General features: G+C 38.0%; 1 protein-coding gene across 2 annotated transcripts in view; it reads right to left on the bottom strand.

Moving 5' to 3' along the window:
• Nucleotides 1-18,112, bottom strand: part of BAZ1B (bromodomain adjacent to zinc finger domain 1B) — a 54,697-nt gene that overhangs the window by 14,329 nt on the left and 22,256 nt on the right. For both annotated transcript variants that reach the window (XM_074264085.1, XM_074264086.1), the window contains exons 7-9: nucleotides 3,845-5,549; nucleotides 1,987-2,125; nucleotides 1,449-1,582 (exon numbers count right to left, since the gene is read on the bottom strand). In XM_074264085.1, the coding sequence (XP_074120186.1) occupies nucleotides 1,449-1,582; nucleotides 1,987-2,125; nucleotides 3,845-5,549 (1,978 nt within the window). The remainder of the gene's footprint in view (nucleotides 1-1,448; nucleotides 1,583-1,986; nucleotides 2,126-3,844; nucleotides 5,550-18,112) is intronic.

Raw genomic sequence — 18,112 nt, 5'->3', positions numbered from 1 at the left:
ACAAACAGCATGGACTCTCCCATTGTGCTCTGCTCTACAGTGCGGCCCACCAAGCTGTGCCATGCGGAGAGCATTTCTATATTCAGGTCCATGAACTAAGTGACAAGGTGGAAAGAACAAGGGTTTTAAAGAAAGAAAACAGTAGAGAGTAGGGTGCCCCTCGGCCCCTTCCTGGTGACTCATCTACACAGCAGGAGCCACATCCTTGTGCTGTCTGCCTGCCAGGGAGAAGGAAGCTTCAAACACCAGTGGGTAGTTCCTGGTAGTCATACACCGGAGTTGCCCTGAGTCAGGAGAAACTATAGTACACTTATATCTGGACCTGTGTAGACCTGGAAATGGCTTTGTTCATGTGGCCAAGGATGAGAAAGGGGGTGGGATGTGGGTGAGAATGGGAATATCTGAAGGTAGGGATCCCTGAAACGAAGGAGCTGATCATTCTAAAGTTAAAAAAAATAATAATAATTTTAAAGGGAAAATGAAAGAAACTGTCTTTTCAATTTAGAACCCTGAGAATGACACTATCTGGGCTGCTTATTCTGGGGCCAAGGTGAGAGATGATACAAAGATGCGATCCAAATCATGCTATGATGGGTGCAGAAAAATGAGCCCAAATATAAACTTCTATTTCTTCATTATAATAATATTCAGTTTACCAAGAAAGAAAAGTCTCTCCTTCAACCAAAATAAATATTTCTGGTGAAGGAAGCTTTAAACACTCTCCAGAGCCAAGGTTAAATCTTCAAAGAATTCTGATTGTGAAGCTGTTCACCTTTCCCTTCTAATATTTAAACCATTTAGAATCAATTTGTCCTTCATCTTCAAACATCCTGTACTGGCTCACCAAATCCCCAAGGCTAATGATTCTGCCTCTACCTTTTCATCTGTCACAAAATCCAACTTTATCATCACTCCTGGGACTTTCACAAAACTTAAGAGATTTTGCCCTCAACATATAAGATTTACTGTGTGTGTGTGTATGTGTATATAAAAAAAAATGTTACATGGTGGCATAACATGACTTATTTTAACTGGAAAACACCTTGAAAAAACAGCATTTTGGAGGTAGACTGAAATCAGTTTCCTAACTCAGTTCATTGCTTTTTCTATAGCATCATGCTTCTTATTCCTAAAAGAACAGGATGATCTTTGAAGCTTGCTAATCCAAATTCCCTTATTTTAGAGACAAAGGGGGATGATGGACTCCAAGAAGTAACATGATTCACTCATTGTCACACAAATAATGAAGCACCCTGCAATAGGTATCAGAAGAGGTTCTATTCTAGTGACAAACTTGGAACAGCTGCCAAAAGCCCCACACAGACCAAGGACTGCTCACGATAAAGGAATAAAAAGAGGAAGATGTAACAACAATTATGTTGGGCAGCTATTATTTCTGCTTAACCTAACCCCCCAAAAAAGGCAAGGGATCTGAGGGGTGCATTTACTTCGGGGATTGCAATCCTCATCCAAGCAGTCGGGCCGTTCTTTTCGAGGCGGAGTATATCGGTAGTCTATACTATCATGGACCCAGCCTTTCTCGATGAATAATCCAGGAACTTCATCTGAAAACAGCCAGTACCTGAAAACCAAGCACACAGTAAGGCAAAGAACAGAGAAGTATTAACAACCTGATGGGAAAAGGCTTGACAAAAGACCAATGAACATTCATCTCCTCACTGCTAAAGCATTTCCATTTTGCTCAGAACTCTAGAGAAATACTCCTCAAGGGGGCGACAAAGGAAACCATAAAGGAGCTCCTAGAACTCGATTTCATGTTCTCCCTCCTCCCCCAAGGTTCTTGTGAAATTATCAAAAACGCACTGTGGGCATTGGAATTTTTAAAAGACTCATTTCTAATCAAGGAGAGAGAGTCAAGGCTCCACATTTCCACTCATTCTCTCTTGAACAAGCAGGCTTATCTCAAAAAAGAAACAAAATCCACTTTAGCAATCCTCACTGCCATGAAAGACACTGTTAGCCCACCTGTTGTGGTTCCGGTCTGTGCCAATGGGAGTCCTGCGCATGACCAGCTTGGCTTTGGCAATTCCCTCTTGGAAAGCCTTCTCAGCAGCCGCTTTGTGCTTCCGGATTCTTTCCTCTTCCGCTTCTCGCTCTAATTTTACTATTAAGAAGTAAAAGTGGATTATCTAGCTTTCTTTACACATCTATTGTTTGGAAAGTAATTCTAACAAGTAGTGAAAATTATTTTATAACACTACGTAGAACAAATTTATGCTGGATTCCCTCTCTCTCCAAAAAATGTAATCAAAATAAAAACTTTCTAAAAGAACATCCCAAATATATCAAAATTAAGGTTCTTCTGCCTATGGAGATAGCTAAAAAGAAAGCCATCGTGTCAAATTAAACAATCTCTCAAACTTGTGTGAAAACTTCACGGGAATTTTTTCATACCAGAAGTGAACTAAGTTTACTGATCCTGAACACAAAAGTTGAGTTACATAGTTGATACTTATACAAGGTGCACATATTAGGTATTTATTTGTTAATACTAGGGCAAGGCGGGGCAGCTAGGGGGCGCAGTGGATAGAGCACCAGCCCTGAATTCAGGAGGACCTGAGTTCAAATCTGGTCTCAGACACTTCCTAGCTGTGTGACCCTAGGCAAATCACTTAACCCCAGCCTCAGGAAAAAAATAAAAATAAAAATACTAGGGCAAGGCAAGTAAAAGACAAATGGCTCTTCTGAAAGCTAAAATAATTAACAAATTATTGATTCTAGTAAACTGAAAATTAAAACAATCATTGAATTCATTTGTCCAATTTGTTTTACCTGAGAAGAAATATGAAAAAATATCGAAAATCAAAGAGCCAAGTTACTCATTTCCATAAAAGAAAACAAACACCTATTAATTTTAAATCTTTTCTCTAAACTTTCAACTTTAACTTTGAAAATGTAGAAATGAGTGCACTCATTAAAGGCAATACATTTAACCCTGGTTCTAAACCATATAGTACTAGTGAAAAGAACATTAGTAAAGATCTGGAAAAACTGAGGATTCCAAAATAAGACTTGAAAACAAGTGAAGGCAATCTTCATCTTCTGTTTAAATGTCCTGATGGTTTCTAGACCGAACCAAAATATACATTTGGAATCATGTGAGCAAAGTCAAGATTGGGAGGGGGGACACTGAGTGCCACCAGGGGGTATGCGCATCTTAGAGCTGACCTCCCCAAAGGGGCAGGAAAAAAAGGATGAAATACAACATCCTGTTTTGCACCAGACAATAACCAAAGTTCTAACTCTCCATTTAGCATTAAATTTCACATGCACCAAGGCCTGTATCAGTTCTGTATCTTGGGTTTTCCCCAATTTCTTTATTTGCAAATTCTCAGATTAGTGCTTAGAATATCTGTTGGAAAAGGACCATTACTTTTTTAAAGAAAGCAAGTATTTTAGGAACAAGGCCTTTTTTCACCCTAGGTGCATTTTGTGTAACACAGTCTTTCTAGGTATTACAACAGCTACCCTCAACACCTTACTTAGCATGATAAATGGAAGTTATTTCATTTCAAAGATATAGAACCTGAATTACAGAGAGCCTATAACAAGTAAATAATTGGCCATTTGTGACTTACTGTACTTATACAACATAGGAGGTACTTTCTCTGACTCAAGTCTCTCTACACAAGTAGAACTGAGCTAATTCATTCAAAAGCCTTGAAAAATATCTACAACATGCAAAATACTGCTTTTCATCAGAGTAGGACCTGATTATTTGTTAATCACCACTTATCCAATGCTATTTGAGGGCTCAAGGATCCTGACAGGCCCAGGGTGCGGGAATCCAAGTGCAGCCAAAGTCCGAAGGTTGAAAGGTTACCTTTCAGCTGGCGCTCCTGGATCTCTCGCTCCTTCTTGGCCTGGATGGCCAGTAGCCGCCTGCTCTTCACGGCACTGATCATGTCCTCTGCTTCCACTTCCACTGGGGGCTCTATCTTGACCACTTCTTTTTTCCTGTCAGATTTGGCCACCCCATTCTCCTCCTTCCCGTTTTCTTTGTTTTTGGCTTCCATCTCTTTCCGCTTCTGTTTCTCGGCCCGTCTCTTGTCGTTCTCCTCCTTCAGCACGGCAAGACGCTCCTTCCACAGCTCAGCTGACATCTGCTGCTTCGCCTCCATGTGGTCCTGCACAGAGTAGGTCATGAGGATCCTGTGGCAGAGGGCAGCTAGGATCTGCAGCTTTTCTTCTGATGTCAGCTCAAAGAACTCAGAGGTCTCAAGCTTCTCCAGAAATTCATCCTGGACCTCATTGTCCTCAAAGGAGGCTGCATCTTTGCTTTCATCCACCGTGTCTGAGCCTTCACTCTCCTCAGGCACATCCGTCCTACGCAAACAAAGGCGCACAAGCTCAGAGACAGAGTGCAGGGTCAGGGGAATCTCTGAGAGTTTCATGCCCAGCTCCCCGTAGTCCTCGGCAATCTCGTCTTGAAGCAGAGTTTGTAGCAGGATGACCAGTACTCTGTTCAGATACAAGAAACCCCCCTTGTCGGCGCTCAGGGCCTCCATTAGGGATACTGCAGTGATGGGGTACTGGGCATCAGGAAGAAGCAGCCCCGAGTAACAGCTCAAGAACTCGACCACCATGGCGACGTCCCCAAAGAGGGTGTTGGGGAGCCCTTCGGGAGTGTCTACCAGCCGGAAAGAGGGCAGGCTCTTGCCTGTCAGCTCTTGGTCCTCATAGCGCCTCTGCTTCTCCAGTCTCTCCAGCATCTCCTTCTCCTTGCGCTCCTTGGCTTTCTCCTTCAGCTTCTCCTTCAGTTCTTCCCGCTTCTTCTTCAGGTACTCCTTGCGCTGCTCTTCCGACATGGAAGCCCACTTCTTCTTGTGCTCCAGAAGCTCGTAGCGCTTCTGGACCAAGACCCGGAGCTCCTCGGGAAGGCGGGCTCGGTCCTCATTAGACAGCAAGCGGGCCGTTTTGGAGATGACACAGGATAGGGCGCTCTTCTTATCCTCCCGGTCTTTGTTCTCCTTGTAGTAGGCAATGAGGTGGAGAGCAGCGGGAGGGAGGTGCTTATGAGGCTTGTTGGAGGACCGGGGTGTGCCCCCAGAGCTCCGCGGAGTCCGAGTCATTTTCTGGGTGCCCTTGGCCATGTCCAGCAAGGTCATCTGCTTCATTTTGGTTTTAGGTGCCTTCAAACCCTTTTTGGGGGATTTAGACTTTCCTGGAGATTTCTGTCCATTTAAAATGCCTTTGCTTCTACCCTTGGTTTTCAAGGGTTTGTCCCCATTCTTCCCTAATTTTTTGGAGATGGGGCCCTTTTTAGGAATGTGAAACGTGGTATTTAATTTGCCAGGAGACATAATCTTCATCATCTCTTCTAGCTGTTCCTCAGGAGACTTGGGATTCTTTGAGTTCTTCATTTTTAGGGGAGAGCCATTCAAAGATTTCTTTAGGTGAACATGGCACCATAATGTAGGATTCAGCACCTGGTTCACTGAAGAGCTCTCCGTCTTAAGCTTCTTAGAGGGCTTTCTATCAGGAGACGCAATGTTCTTCCTCTTTGTTGAAGGATTGAGCGTCATGTACTAGAATTAAAGAAGAGAAATGAAATTAATACTAGAATAGCAGTGATGAATAGCTAATGTATCCTCTTAATTAACTATTCTGATGTGGTTAAATTATTTCTCTTCAGAGACAGAGAGCCCTGACAAAGCAATAGGCCAATGCCAATGTTCCACAGAGTCTGCCAGGGAAGGCTTTCATCATGTCTAATGGATTAACTGTAATTACTTTACAGAGCTAGAAAAAAGTTATAAATTCATCTGGAAGAACAAAAAGCCTAGAAGCTAGGCCACTTTTTTTTTTTTTTTAAATACAGACCAGACCTAAAATTATATTTTAGAGCAGTGGTCTATCAAAACCATTTGGTACTGGCTAAGAAATATTGTAGTTGATCAGTGGAATAGCTTAAGTTCACAAGACACAGTAGTTAATGATTATAATAATCTGGTGTTTCATAAACTCAAAAACACTCCAGCTTTTGAGACAGGAACTCATTATTTTGACAAAAATTGCTAGAGAAACTGGAAACTAGGCATTGAGAAATCCAAATACCAGAAGTACATCCAAAGACACTGATCAATTATATGGATCTTGAACAATCTACTTACCTTCTCATAGCCTCAGCTTCCCCAATAGTAAAATGAGGGTAATAATAGCAATTTTGTCACATTTGAGGATCAAATGAAATAATATTTTCAAAGTGCCTGACATATACTGATGCTACATAAATGTTTATTCTCTTTTCCTTCCTTTAATATTTAATTAGTCAGTTTTGCTTAACCATTTGTGGAAAATGAACTTTTTATCTGGGAGTAAGAGAAAAGGAAGAAGGATTATTTGGGTGCTGATTAGAAAACATCTGCTATGAAATTAAGTTAACTCTGAGGTCCCACTTCACACCTCACAGATTGGTTAAGATGACAGAAAGATGATAAATTTTGGAAGGGATTTGGGAAAAGTGAGACACTATATTACACTGTTGGTGGAGTTATGAACTGATGTAATCACTATAGAGAGCAATTTGGAATTATACTGAAAAGGCTTCAAAATTGTGCATAATCTTTGATCCAGTAGTGCCTATCCCAAAAAGATCATTTAAAAAAGGGAAAAGAACCTTCATATGCAAAAATGTTTGTACCAGTTTTTTTTTTTTTGTTGTTGTTTTTTTTTTGCAGTAGTAAAGAACTGGAAATGGAGTGGATGCCTATCAATTAGGAAATGGCTGGATAAGTGAAGGTCTATGAATGTTATGGAATATTATTGTTCTGTAAGTAACAACCAGCAGGATGATTTCAGAGAGGCCTGGAGAGATTTACATGAACTGATCCTGCGTGAAGTGAGTAGAATCAAGAGAACATTGTACACAACAACAAGATTATTATAGTCAACTGTGATGGACATGGTTCTGGACAGTCAAGTGATTCAAGGCAATTCCAATAGATTTGTGATGGAAAATGCCATTCATATCCAGAGAAAAAATTATGGAGACTAAATATGGATCAAAATACACTATTTTCACCCTTTTTTTTATTGTAGTGTTTTTTGCTTGTTCTTTTCTTTTTCTCATGTCCACCTTCCCCATTCCCTCTTTTGACCTGGTTCTTCTTGGGAAACATGACAAATGGGGAAATATGTTTAGAAAACTTGTACATGGCTAACCTATACTGGGTTGCTATCTAGGGTGGGAGTGAAATGAGGGAGAGGGATAAAAAAATTTGGAATACAAGATTTTTCAAAGGTGAATGTTGAAAACTACCTTTCCATATATTTGGGGAAATAAAAAGCTGCTATTAGGAAAACAAACAAATCAAAAAATTAAAAAATTAAAAAAAACTTCAGAGCACTATGCTAGCTACTCCATTACTATACTCTCTTCCATCAATACTAAAAGATGGGACAGTGTTATATCCAGGCAAGACCAGGAGGTCTTTGTGGCTGTATGACTGTGGGAAAGGCATATTCCCTTCTCTGGAATTCAGACTCTTCATTTGCAGAACAAGAAGTATGGAGTTAACAACTTCTTTCATACTCTAAAATTCCATGGTATAATTTCTTCTTTGTTCCTAAAGACTGCACAGAATATTGGTATTACTTGATATAAGTCTTACTTATATCAAGTAATACCAATATTACTTCAAGGATGAGGATCACAGTACCACTCTAATAGCTCAGTGGCCTTCACCATCATGAAAGGGGTTCACTGAGTACCTTGGTTTAGAATTATAATCTTTATGTTCTGAAACTACTTCTATTCTAGTGTAAGAGATGCAACCACACTGTTAAAAGACTAAATCATGCTCTAGAGATTTACAGTAATATTAATATATTTGAGGCACATGAACAATGAATAAATTTAAGAACGACTTCATTTTTTAAATTGTGCTATTTAAGCCCTATCTGATAAAGAGAAGACTTCATAAAAGCAGCAGTAACATCTCATGTATCAGGATCAACATAACATCACAATTTAAATGAGTATCATTAAAGTACTTGAATAATCAAGGAACAGAATTAAAACAGACAGTTTTGATTAATGTAAAATTTAAAAGGTTTTTTACAAGGAAGATCAATACAGCTAAAATCAGAAGGGAAGCAGAAGATTTTTTTCTAGAGGGGGGAGCAAATTTGATTATGTTCATTTCTAAGAAAGAAGGAACCAATTCAAATTTATAAAAACAAGTGCCATTCCCCAATTGGTAAGTGGCCAAAGGTTATAAAAAAGAGAAGATGTTCACTGGAAGAAATCTAAGCTCTTTATAACCTCTATTTGTAGAAGTACTTTTATTGTGGCAAAGAATTGGAAACTAAAGGAGTATGCATCACTTAGAACAGGTTTAACAAATTATGATACAATATAATGAAATATCATTGTGTCGTAAAAAGTGAAGGAGTGGTTTCACAGAAACTTGGGAAAACTTTTATGAACTGATGCAGCATGAAGCAAGCTGGGCCAGAACAATTCACACAATGACGTGAAAACAAACAACTCGGAAAGTTTTAAGAACTCTGATCAACACAATGACCAACTGTGATTCCAGAGAGTAAATATGGAGGGTAGAGAACTATTTTTTATTTTATAGAATACTACTCTTTGGAATTACAAACCCTAACCTAATTTTATTTGTGTTCTATATGGTCTCTTTGGATAGGGAGTTCTTTATGCTGTCCTATTTTGTCCTTGAATATCTTCTTTGGTTTCAAGGGGATTTCCTAGAGGCTGCTAAGATGTCCATGGATAGAGCACTGGGCCTAGAATGAGGAATACAATCTAGCCTCAGATACATACCGATTATGTCACCCTAAAGGCAAATTTTCTCCAACTTTATAAAATGAAAATAATAATAGTATCCACCAGGGTTGTGAAGTTCAAATGAGATATTTGGTTTAGGCCAAGGCCTAACACACAGCAGGCTTAATAAATACTTGTTTCCTTCCTTCCAATATTCGAATATGCTTAAAATACCATTTTGGAACATTCTTTCTATATTCCTTTTAATTTTGGGGCAAAGTACTTTCTAACACTTAGCTGTGCAACAAGGCAAGAAATTTAGCTGCCTCGTGAGATTCAAACTAGATGGGATAATCATTTTTCAGGGATACTGTAGGATTTCTGTGTGAGATTAGATGACAATGTCCTTCCTGGTGTTAAGAATCTATTAATATACTAATTGTATAGAAAATACTGAACAATTTCTATGTGTCTCATATTCAGAGAAATCATTCAAAATGCTTTAAAGGTGGAATCATTAGTCAAAAATCATGACTGCTGGGTACAGTTTAACAGTTTTCTATTGTTTATAAATAAATCTCCCATACATTTACAGCTACAATTAAAAATATATTCTGACATCTCCAAATATACTAAAACTGCTAGAAAAAGATCTTTTGTTACAGACTTCACACACACATTAAAAAAAAAAAAAAAAAACCAACTTGTGATATTTGGTTTTATGTCATCCATATTTCTACTTGAAGCCTAGCCCCTCTTTTCCCCAAAAAGCCTTCCTGTGGACCAAAGAATATACTTTAAACAGAAGAAAATGAGCAAATTATATTCCATATTTGTGATTGAGATTTCTAAAAGTTTTCCATTCGGAGGGAAAAAAATAATCCAAATTAGTTGATTGAAAAAGACACTCTTGCATAAATCAAGAAATTCTTAATTAAAAAAAAAAAAAAAAAAAAAAAACCACAGAAATGTACCTGAGAAATTTCTGTTTGAACTGTTACTGCATATATTTCAAGTCTACAGCTATATAGATTGGAGCAACAAACCATAAAGAGAAGAATACAATTTAGACAAAGCAATTGGGTGTTTCTTGGCACAAATCTGATTTTATATGGCCTTTGTCTTTATACTTTTGTATAAAGAGCTTAAAACTTAATTATCATGTCATGTGTCAGTTATGTCTCTGGATGATCATATAATATTGCTGTTCATATCAGTACCAAAACATTAGCTGATTACCAGTTATGGCATATATTTGTGATGGAATACTATTGTGTTCTAAGAAATTACAAGGGGGATGGTTTCGGAAAAAGATGGTAAGACCTATATAAACTAACACAAAGTGAAGTAAGAACAATAGAACACAGTATACATAATAATATCAATAATATAATGATAGTAAAAGATTTGGTAATAACTGATCAATATGATGATCCACCATTGACTCCATAAGACTCATGATAAAATATGCTACAGACTTCCAAACAGAGAAATGATGGATTCAAAAGGGTAGACTGAAGCACATCTCCCCCACCCCTTAAAAATGGGGGAAAGATCTGGGGGGGGGGGGAGTCAACGTTGTAAAATTACCCATGCAAATATCTGGTAAATAAAAAATGTTATTAAAAAAATGGGGGGAAGGTAGTTTGGGGGGAACACAAGGCAAATTCAGATGTTTTGCATGACTGTATACATATGAGTATTCTGTTCATATTTCTTGCTTTCTTAATAGGTAGGTGATAGAGTAGACAAAAATAAAATTTAAATTAAAAAAAAGCAAAATAAAAAAATAAAGGCTATGAACAAGTAGCTCAAGAGAAGGAAAGTGAGCTACTAATAAACAATCTGGGGAAAATGTTCTGAATCCCTAATATTAAGAGAAAAGCAAAACAACTGAGCACTAATGAATTAGAGAAGGACCCCCCTCCCCAATCTAGCCATGACTATGGTGCTTAAAAACACTAAACTTCAAATTGGTGAGTGTGACCACTAATTTATTTTTTTTTTTTTTTTTTTTTTTTGCTGAGGCAATTGGGTTAAGTAAGTGTTAAGTGTATGACATCAGATTTGAACTCAGGTCCTCCTGACTTCAGGGCTGGTACTGTGCCATCTACTTGTCGCCACTAAAGGAATTTTTAAAACCATATTAAAGCATAAAATTAGTGGGTGAAACAAAGCTTGTCACCTATTAGATAGCAATCTGGAAAATGGGGGACTTCTTTGGAAGGCCTGGAACATGAACCTCTAGGGACACAGCATTTAAGGTACATTATCTATACCTCCAACTCCAAAGTTTCCTGTTACTAATGGCACCATGACCCTGCCCTACCTTTGCCCTTCTTGAGTCATCCAAGCTCAAAATCTAGTTCCTTCTTTTCCTTCCCACTGTGACTAATTAATCTAAATTCTATAGATTTAAAAGAATATCTTCTTAGTGCCACTCCTTCCCATTCTTAGTAACCCAGTCTACTAACTTCAAGCCTGAATGATTATGTGACAGATTCCTGAGGTCTCCCTCCCTCTAATCTCCCTTCTAATACATCCTGTAAAATTCCTGCCAAGTCAATCTTATAACAGTACTCATTTAAGCAAGAATCTTCATTGGGTTCAAAAGGCCCAAAGGAAAAAAAAAAAAAAAACTATTCCTGACATTTTAAGTCTGGCAAATAATTCATGAGGCTGGACCATACTCAAATCCTCCTACACCTCTGTTCTTCTAATCCTTTCCCCTGGAATAACTCTTCAAACATTTTCCCTTGAAAGCTCAGACCACTTCACACTACAATATCTAGCATCACACAATACTGTCTTTTAAGTTAGCAAAGGGACTCCCTTCTAATTTAAAAGATTGTATTATCTTTGATAATCAGATCATGGAGTAATTATGGACTTATTACAGAAGATGGTGTAAGATACTGGTCTAAGGTTAATTTCTGCCAACTTGCTTTCAGGTTTTTCCAGCAGCAGTGGAAGAGCACAAATAGGAATGGAATGAGAATGCCAAACGAAGAGAGGGAGAAAGTAAAATGATAACCTCAGTTATGCTTTCATTTTCTTCAAGAAAACTATCTTTAACTAAGAACAAAATGATTAACAGAAAATTGAACTTCAAAGTGGATATGACCTCAATACTAAATATATAAAAATATTAAAAAAGAATCAAATCATATACTCTCATAGCTAAGGACAGGAACATTCTTAACCCAAAAAGGGATACAGGAAATTACAAAAGACTAAACAATTCATTCTGATTACAGGAAAACAAAGTTTCTACGCAACTAAAATTAATATAACTAGGATAAAAGGGAAGAGAGGTTGGGGGAGGGGGAAGGAGGAAAGTAGATTCCTTTTAGCAAATTTATTAGACAAATTTTTGTCATAAGATATATACAGACACTAACAGAAATAAGATCAAAATCTGTCTTTCGATGTAGGTAAGTGGAAAAGGATACAAATCACTCTCAAAAGTATAAAACTACTAACGACTATAAAATAAGGCTCTAGATCTCTATTAAGAAAACTAAAATCAAAGAAAATAAAAACCTTGGCAAAAGGTGGCTTATTGAGTGAGGAAAAAACTGGGAGAATATAGGTGGAAAAAGTAAAAAGATAGCAAAAAAAAATTTTTTTTGTTAAAGAAAAAAAACTTATAAAAGTGCTTTATATCCAGATCTCATCTGACTTGTACACTGGGATGAAATAATATCATTATTATTTTTGTGTTGGAGATAAAGAAATTAAGTCACCAGTAATGAAATGTCACACTCATGGTTAACTGAGAAAGTAATCAGAGGTAGTACTAGAGGTTTACTCTTCCTGGTGAGAATGTAAGCACTCAATCCACTAGGCTAGGTCATCTCTCAAAGCAGTATACTGAAGTAGAGGCAACAATCACTTCTACCCTGGGAAGCTTAAGGGAAAAAAGAGACCTCTATTCTCTTCTGTACAAATTTTAGGAAAATGAACCACTATCTTCAACCATAAGAAAGGGCAGCGATGTGGAAGTGCGCCAGACGTGGAGTCAAGGAAGCTTATTTTCTGAATTCAAACCTGGCCTCAGTCACTTACAAGCTGTGTGACCCTGGGCAAGTTACACAACTGATACGCCTCAAGTTTTCTGATTTGCAAAAAGAGTTGGAGAAGGAATTGACAAAACACCCAAGTAGCTCTGCCAAGAAAACCCCAAATGGGGCCACCAAGAGTCAGAAAGGATTGAAAAAGTAAAGGATCAGAGGGCTTAGATTATATTCCAGAGGGCAAAGAATCTAGGACTTCCTAGCTAGCAAAAGAAAAAAAAAAAAAAACTTTCAGGGAAAAACAATGGACATTTAATAAAAGAGAGGACTTACAATTGTTCCTAATGAAAAGACCAAAGCTAAAGAGAAAAGAGCTGACAATCAAACCGAAAACTCAAAGCATAAAAAAGAAAGGGTTTACATGAAATCCTAAGGGATTCAAAGTTAAACTGTTTAATGCCTATATATTATATGGGATGATACAATAGTACTTCTTAAGAGTTACATGTTATACATATATTGTATTTAACTTATACTTTAACATATTTAACATGTATTGGTCAACCTGCCATGGGAGGGGGGGTGGAGGGAAAGGAGGGAAAAAATTAGAACAAAAGATTTGGCAATTGTCAATGTTGTAAAATTACCAATACATATATCTTGTAAATAAAAACTATTAAATTAAAAAAAAAAAGTTACTTGTAACAGAAAGGAGTCGACAGAGAGGATGTATGTTGTTCATTTTGGTATGATCTCAAAAAAAAAAAAAAAAAAAAAAAAAAAGCACATAAAAGTAATAAAAAAAAGTGGAAAGGAAAAGATGGAATAGGGAAAATTTTCTCCCATAAAATAAGGAAGAACTTTCTAGTGGAGAAGGAAATGAGAGGATAGAGGATAGGTAATGCTGAAATCTTACTCTCATTGGACCTAGTTCAAGGAGAGAAAATCTATTATGTATTATAATCCTTTATTAAAAAAAATTATGTTTAACAATATGATATGTAAATGTAACATATAACAGTTATATATTTTACACACCCTATTGAATAAAAAAAAATTATCTTAACCAATAATAAAGAGGGAAGGGGATTAACATTAAAAGGATAGGAGGAAATGATAAAAAGGAGATCAAATAAGGGCAGGCAATGGTCGGAAGCAAAAACAGACTTTTGAGAAGGGACAAGATAAAAAGAGAAAGAGCAGGATAAACCAAAGAAACTTTGATGAAGGGAAATGCACAGGTAGTGATCCTATCTGTGAATATGACTGGGTTGAGCTTACCCATAAAATGGAAGCAGATAGTAGAATTGATTAGAAACCAGAATCCAACAATATATTGTGTACAAGGGACACTTCAAATAGAAAGATAGATTCATTGAGTTAGAAAAAGCACTGGAGAGGAGTCTATTATGCTTCAGCTGAAGTAAATAAAAAGCAGGAATAAGCACAATCATGATCTCAGAGAAAATAAAAGCAAAAATAGATCTAATTAAAGGAGATAATCAGTGAAACTATATTTTCCTTCAAAGGTATCTTAGAAGAATGAAGATAATCAAAGAATTTTATATAAAGTTTCTTGGATAAAGAATTCCTATCTTTAAATTCATAGGAAACGCAATCAAATTTATAAAAGTAAAGAGCCAGTACTCAGTAAGAGATGAAAAGAATAACACTTGGTTTCCAGGAAAAAAAAAAAAAAAAAAAAAAAAAAAAAAATCAAAGCTATATATAAAATCATAAGTTCTAAATCACTACTGACTAGGAAAAAAGAAAAAGAAACAATACCACCTCATACCCACCTATGAGAAATGGCAATGCTTAGGAGAGAATGAGGAAAAATAGGTACGTTAATGAACTCTGGTAGAGTAGTCAAGCGGTTCAACTATTCTGGAAAACAAGCTGAAATCATGCTCAAAGGGTTATAAAGCTATGTATACCCTTTGACTCAGCAATACCACTACTAGTTTGTACCTCAAAGAGATCAAAGGAAAAGAACTCATGTTCAAAAATATTTATAACAGCAATTTGTGTGGTGGCAAAGAACTAGAAATTCAGGGGATGTTCATCAATTGAAGAACAGCTGAATAAGCTGTGATATAAAACCATGATAGCATACTACCATCCTATAATAAATGAGCAGGCTTGCTTTCAGAACAACCATGGGAAGACATGAACTGATGCAAAGTGGACTATGAAAGCAGGCGAAATCATTGTGCATGGTAACAGCAATGTTGTAATGAGGGTCAACTATAAAAGACTTGGCAACTCTAATCAATACAATGATCCAAAACAATTCCAAAAGACTCATACTATCCACCTCCAGAGAGAGAACTGATAAATGAACTCTCACTGCAAATTCGAGTATAATTTTCTCACTTGTCAATTTTTGTGATACTTCTAATATGAAAATGTTTTGCAAAATTTCGGTAATGGGGAGAGACACACTAGAACTCAAATTTTAAAATAAAGCTACCCCTGGCCCCAAATTAATATCACTTGATAAATTTTTCAAAGTTGATATCAGGTTTTCCAAAGTCCAGTTTTCCATTCTAGCCAAGCCTAAAATGTTTCAGAGTTTTCTCCAAGGATACCAGAGCTGCTGGAGGAGCTTGGCTTTGAGGGTAAGCAAAATTGTCCAATAACCCCTTTTATTTAGAAGGTGTGATTTTTTTTTTAAAGCCACACCACATATTTTTAAAAAGCAAAGAAATGGACTCACCCAACCCCCTCCCAAATGGCCGGCTCCCTGGGTGAGCAGAGTCCTTCAGCAGCTGGATCATCTCAGCATGGGGCATGCTGGGCAGTCACAGCCGAGTGGGAGCCGGCTTGGCTGGACTCAGGGGTATCTGAAAAAGTATAAAACCACCCCCCACTTAGCATAATCAACTCATTGGGAGAGGTGGGGGAAGGGAATTCCTACCTGATTGCTTGTTTCACACTCCCAAGAGAAGCTTCTCTAACCATACCAATCCTCAAGCCTCCTACTTCTCTTCCACTACTTTACCCTCTCTCAAGCAAGGACTTCTCTTCATTAAGAAAAGTAAGGCCAACAGCCTGAACCATTTTGTCTTCTTTACTCTTCTCAAATAACGGAAAGCACCTCCAACTCTCTCTCCTTGGAAAAGGCCCTTCATTTTACCTTGTACTTGAACCTAACCCCTCCCTCCACCTCCAGTCTTCACCAGCAAACTAAAGCCTCAATTATCCTCTCTAATGTTCACACTTTTCCTAATGCATCTATCACTGCTGCCTTCAGATAGTTCCAAGTGATTTCAGAAAACCTGGAGACACTTACAGGAACTGATGCACAGTGCAGTAAACTTAAATCAGAACTTTATACACAGCAACAACAACACTATTGGAAGAAGTTGCAAATGACTTGACTATTCTCAGTAATGCAATGATCCAAGACAACCTCAAAGGACTCATGATGATACATCCTGTCCGCCTACAGAGAAAGGACTGATAGTGTCTGAATGTAGATTGAAACCTGCTGTTTTTTCCTTGAATTTGAGTCTTCATGTACAAAATGACGAACACTGAAACATACATAAGTGCACATGTATCATCCTTATCCTACTACCTCAGGAGGGGAAAAGCAAGAAAGAAGTCAGAGAATCTGGAACTCAAAACTTGTTTAAAACCAATAAACAAAACCACCACCTTCACTAGATCCTGCTTCTCCAAGGTGGCATTCTAAAACTTTCCTCCCTTTCTCTGCCACTCTCTAGCTCCATTTCCTCTCATGTCACTCCTCAGCCCTTTGCAATCTAGATACTGACCTTCATGCAAATGAAACTGTTCTCCAAAGTGACCAAGTTCTCTCAGTTACCAGCCTGTTGCTCCTTCTCCCTGCTCACCTTATTGCTACCCTAGTTCAAGGCCCTCATCAACTCCCGCCCTGGGCTCCTTCTCCCCCTCTCTCCAAGCCACCTTCTACTCAGCTGCTAAGGTGGTTTTCCCAAAGAACAGAAATAGCTGCATCAACCCCCCACACACACTCCATTGCACCCTAACATATCCAGGATCAAATTAAAAACTCTTCTGTTTGTCATTTAAAACTATTAACCGCCTCAGCACCTCCTTCACTTCTGTCCTCCTATCTTGCACTTGTGCCCAGAATACTCCTTCTCCCCCCTTCTAACTTCCTTCCCCTCTAACTTCCTTCAGGAGTCAATTCAAACCCCACAGTGAAGGAGGCTTTTCAGATGCTAGTTCTTACCACCTATACCCCAACTACAATGCAGGCTCCCTTAGGGCAGAGGCTTTGGTTTTTCTGGGAGTCGGGGTTTCAGTGGTTGCTGGTTGGCCTCTTCCCCATCCATGTCCTTCCCAAATACCCTTCTCTTCCTGAATCTTCTCCCTCCTCTGTGGGTTTCCTTGACCTCCCTCTTCCCTGGTTCCCTCCTTCCCCATCTGTCTCAGAAGCCTTTGGGTTGCTCACCATATTTCTTTTCCGGGCTCCCTAGATTCTCTCTTCAGTTCCTATAAATTTAATTCTTGCTTTCCACAGATGACTCACAAGCCACCACTCGCCTAATGGACATTTTCAGCTGGATGTCCTAAAGACATTTTCAAAATAAACATATTGAAACTACCCCCCCAAAACTTACTCCCTTGACAATTCTCCCAGTCTGGGACTCTGACATGATTTCTAAGAGTTCACTCATTGGAGATGACTGGTCAGTGCTCTTGCTTTGGTTATCCCCAACCTGTGGAGTGCCCTCCCTCTCACAGAGCCCCCTCCTCTTTCATGAAGCTTCATAAAAGACCTTGTGGTTTGCCATTTTGTACTGTCTCTTTATTCCAGGTATTGATGGAGTGCTTATATCTTTACTGTTCCTTTTCTTTGTAGCCCCAGCACTTGATGCTCTGACATGCCTGACACACAACAGGTATTTAATAAATACTTGATGGTTTGTTAGTAATGGTCATCATATAAGCAGAAGCTGTCCCTAATATCTAGACACATGTTTTAGCAATCTGGATCACACTAACAAGAAAAGCCAACTACCTCTTTCACCTGCCATAACCGGCATTTGCTTCAAACTAAAGTATGTCCTTATTAAATGAATTATATCAATAAAACCACTGTTAGTACTAGATTCACTTATGAAATTTAACTTATGACATTCACTGGTCATTACTTTTGTTGCCAGTACCATCTCTTCTACAGTTTAACTCACGGGAAAAAAATAAGATAAAAAACTAAGAAAATCATGACACTTAACTTTTAGAGATTAACATCTCCTAACACAATTCCCCCAAAAACTGGCAAAAAAAACCAACAGAGTACTGCCCAGGTTAAGGTAAAAAGTGATGTGCTAAATGGAGCTCCATA

The sequence above is a fragment of the Sminthopsis crassicaudata genome, chromosome 4 (genome assembly GCF_048593235.1).
Source record: "Sminthopsis crassicaudata isolate SCR6 chromosome 4, ASM4859323v1, whole genome shotgun sequence".
Lineage (NCBI taxonomy): Eukaryota > Metazoa > Chordata > Mammalia > Dasyuromorphia > Dasyuridae > Sminthopsis > Sminthopsis crassicaudata.
Note: the sequence above shows the minus strand (reverse complement) of the source record. Positions and strands in the feature narration are given on the sequence as shown.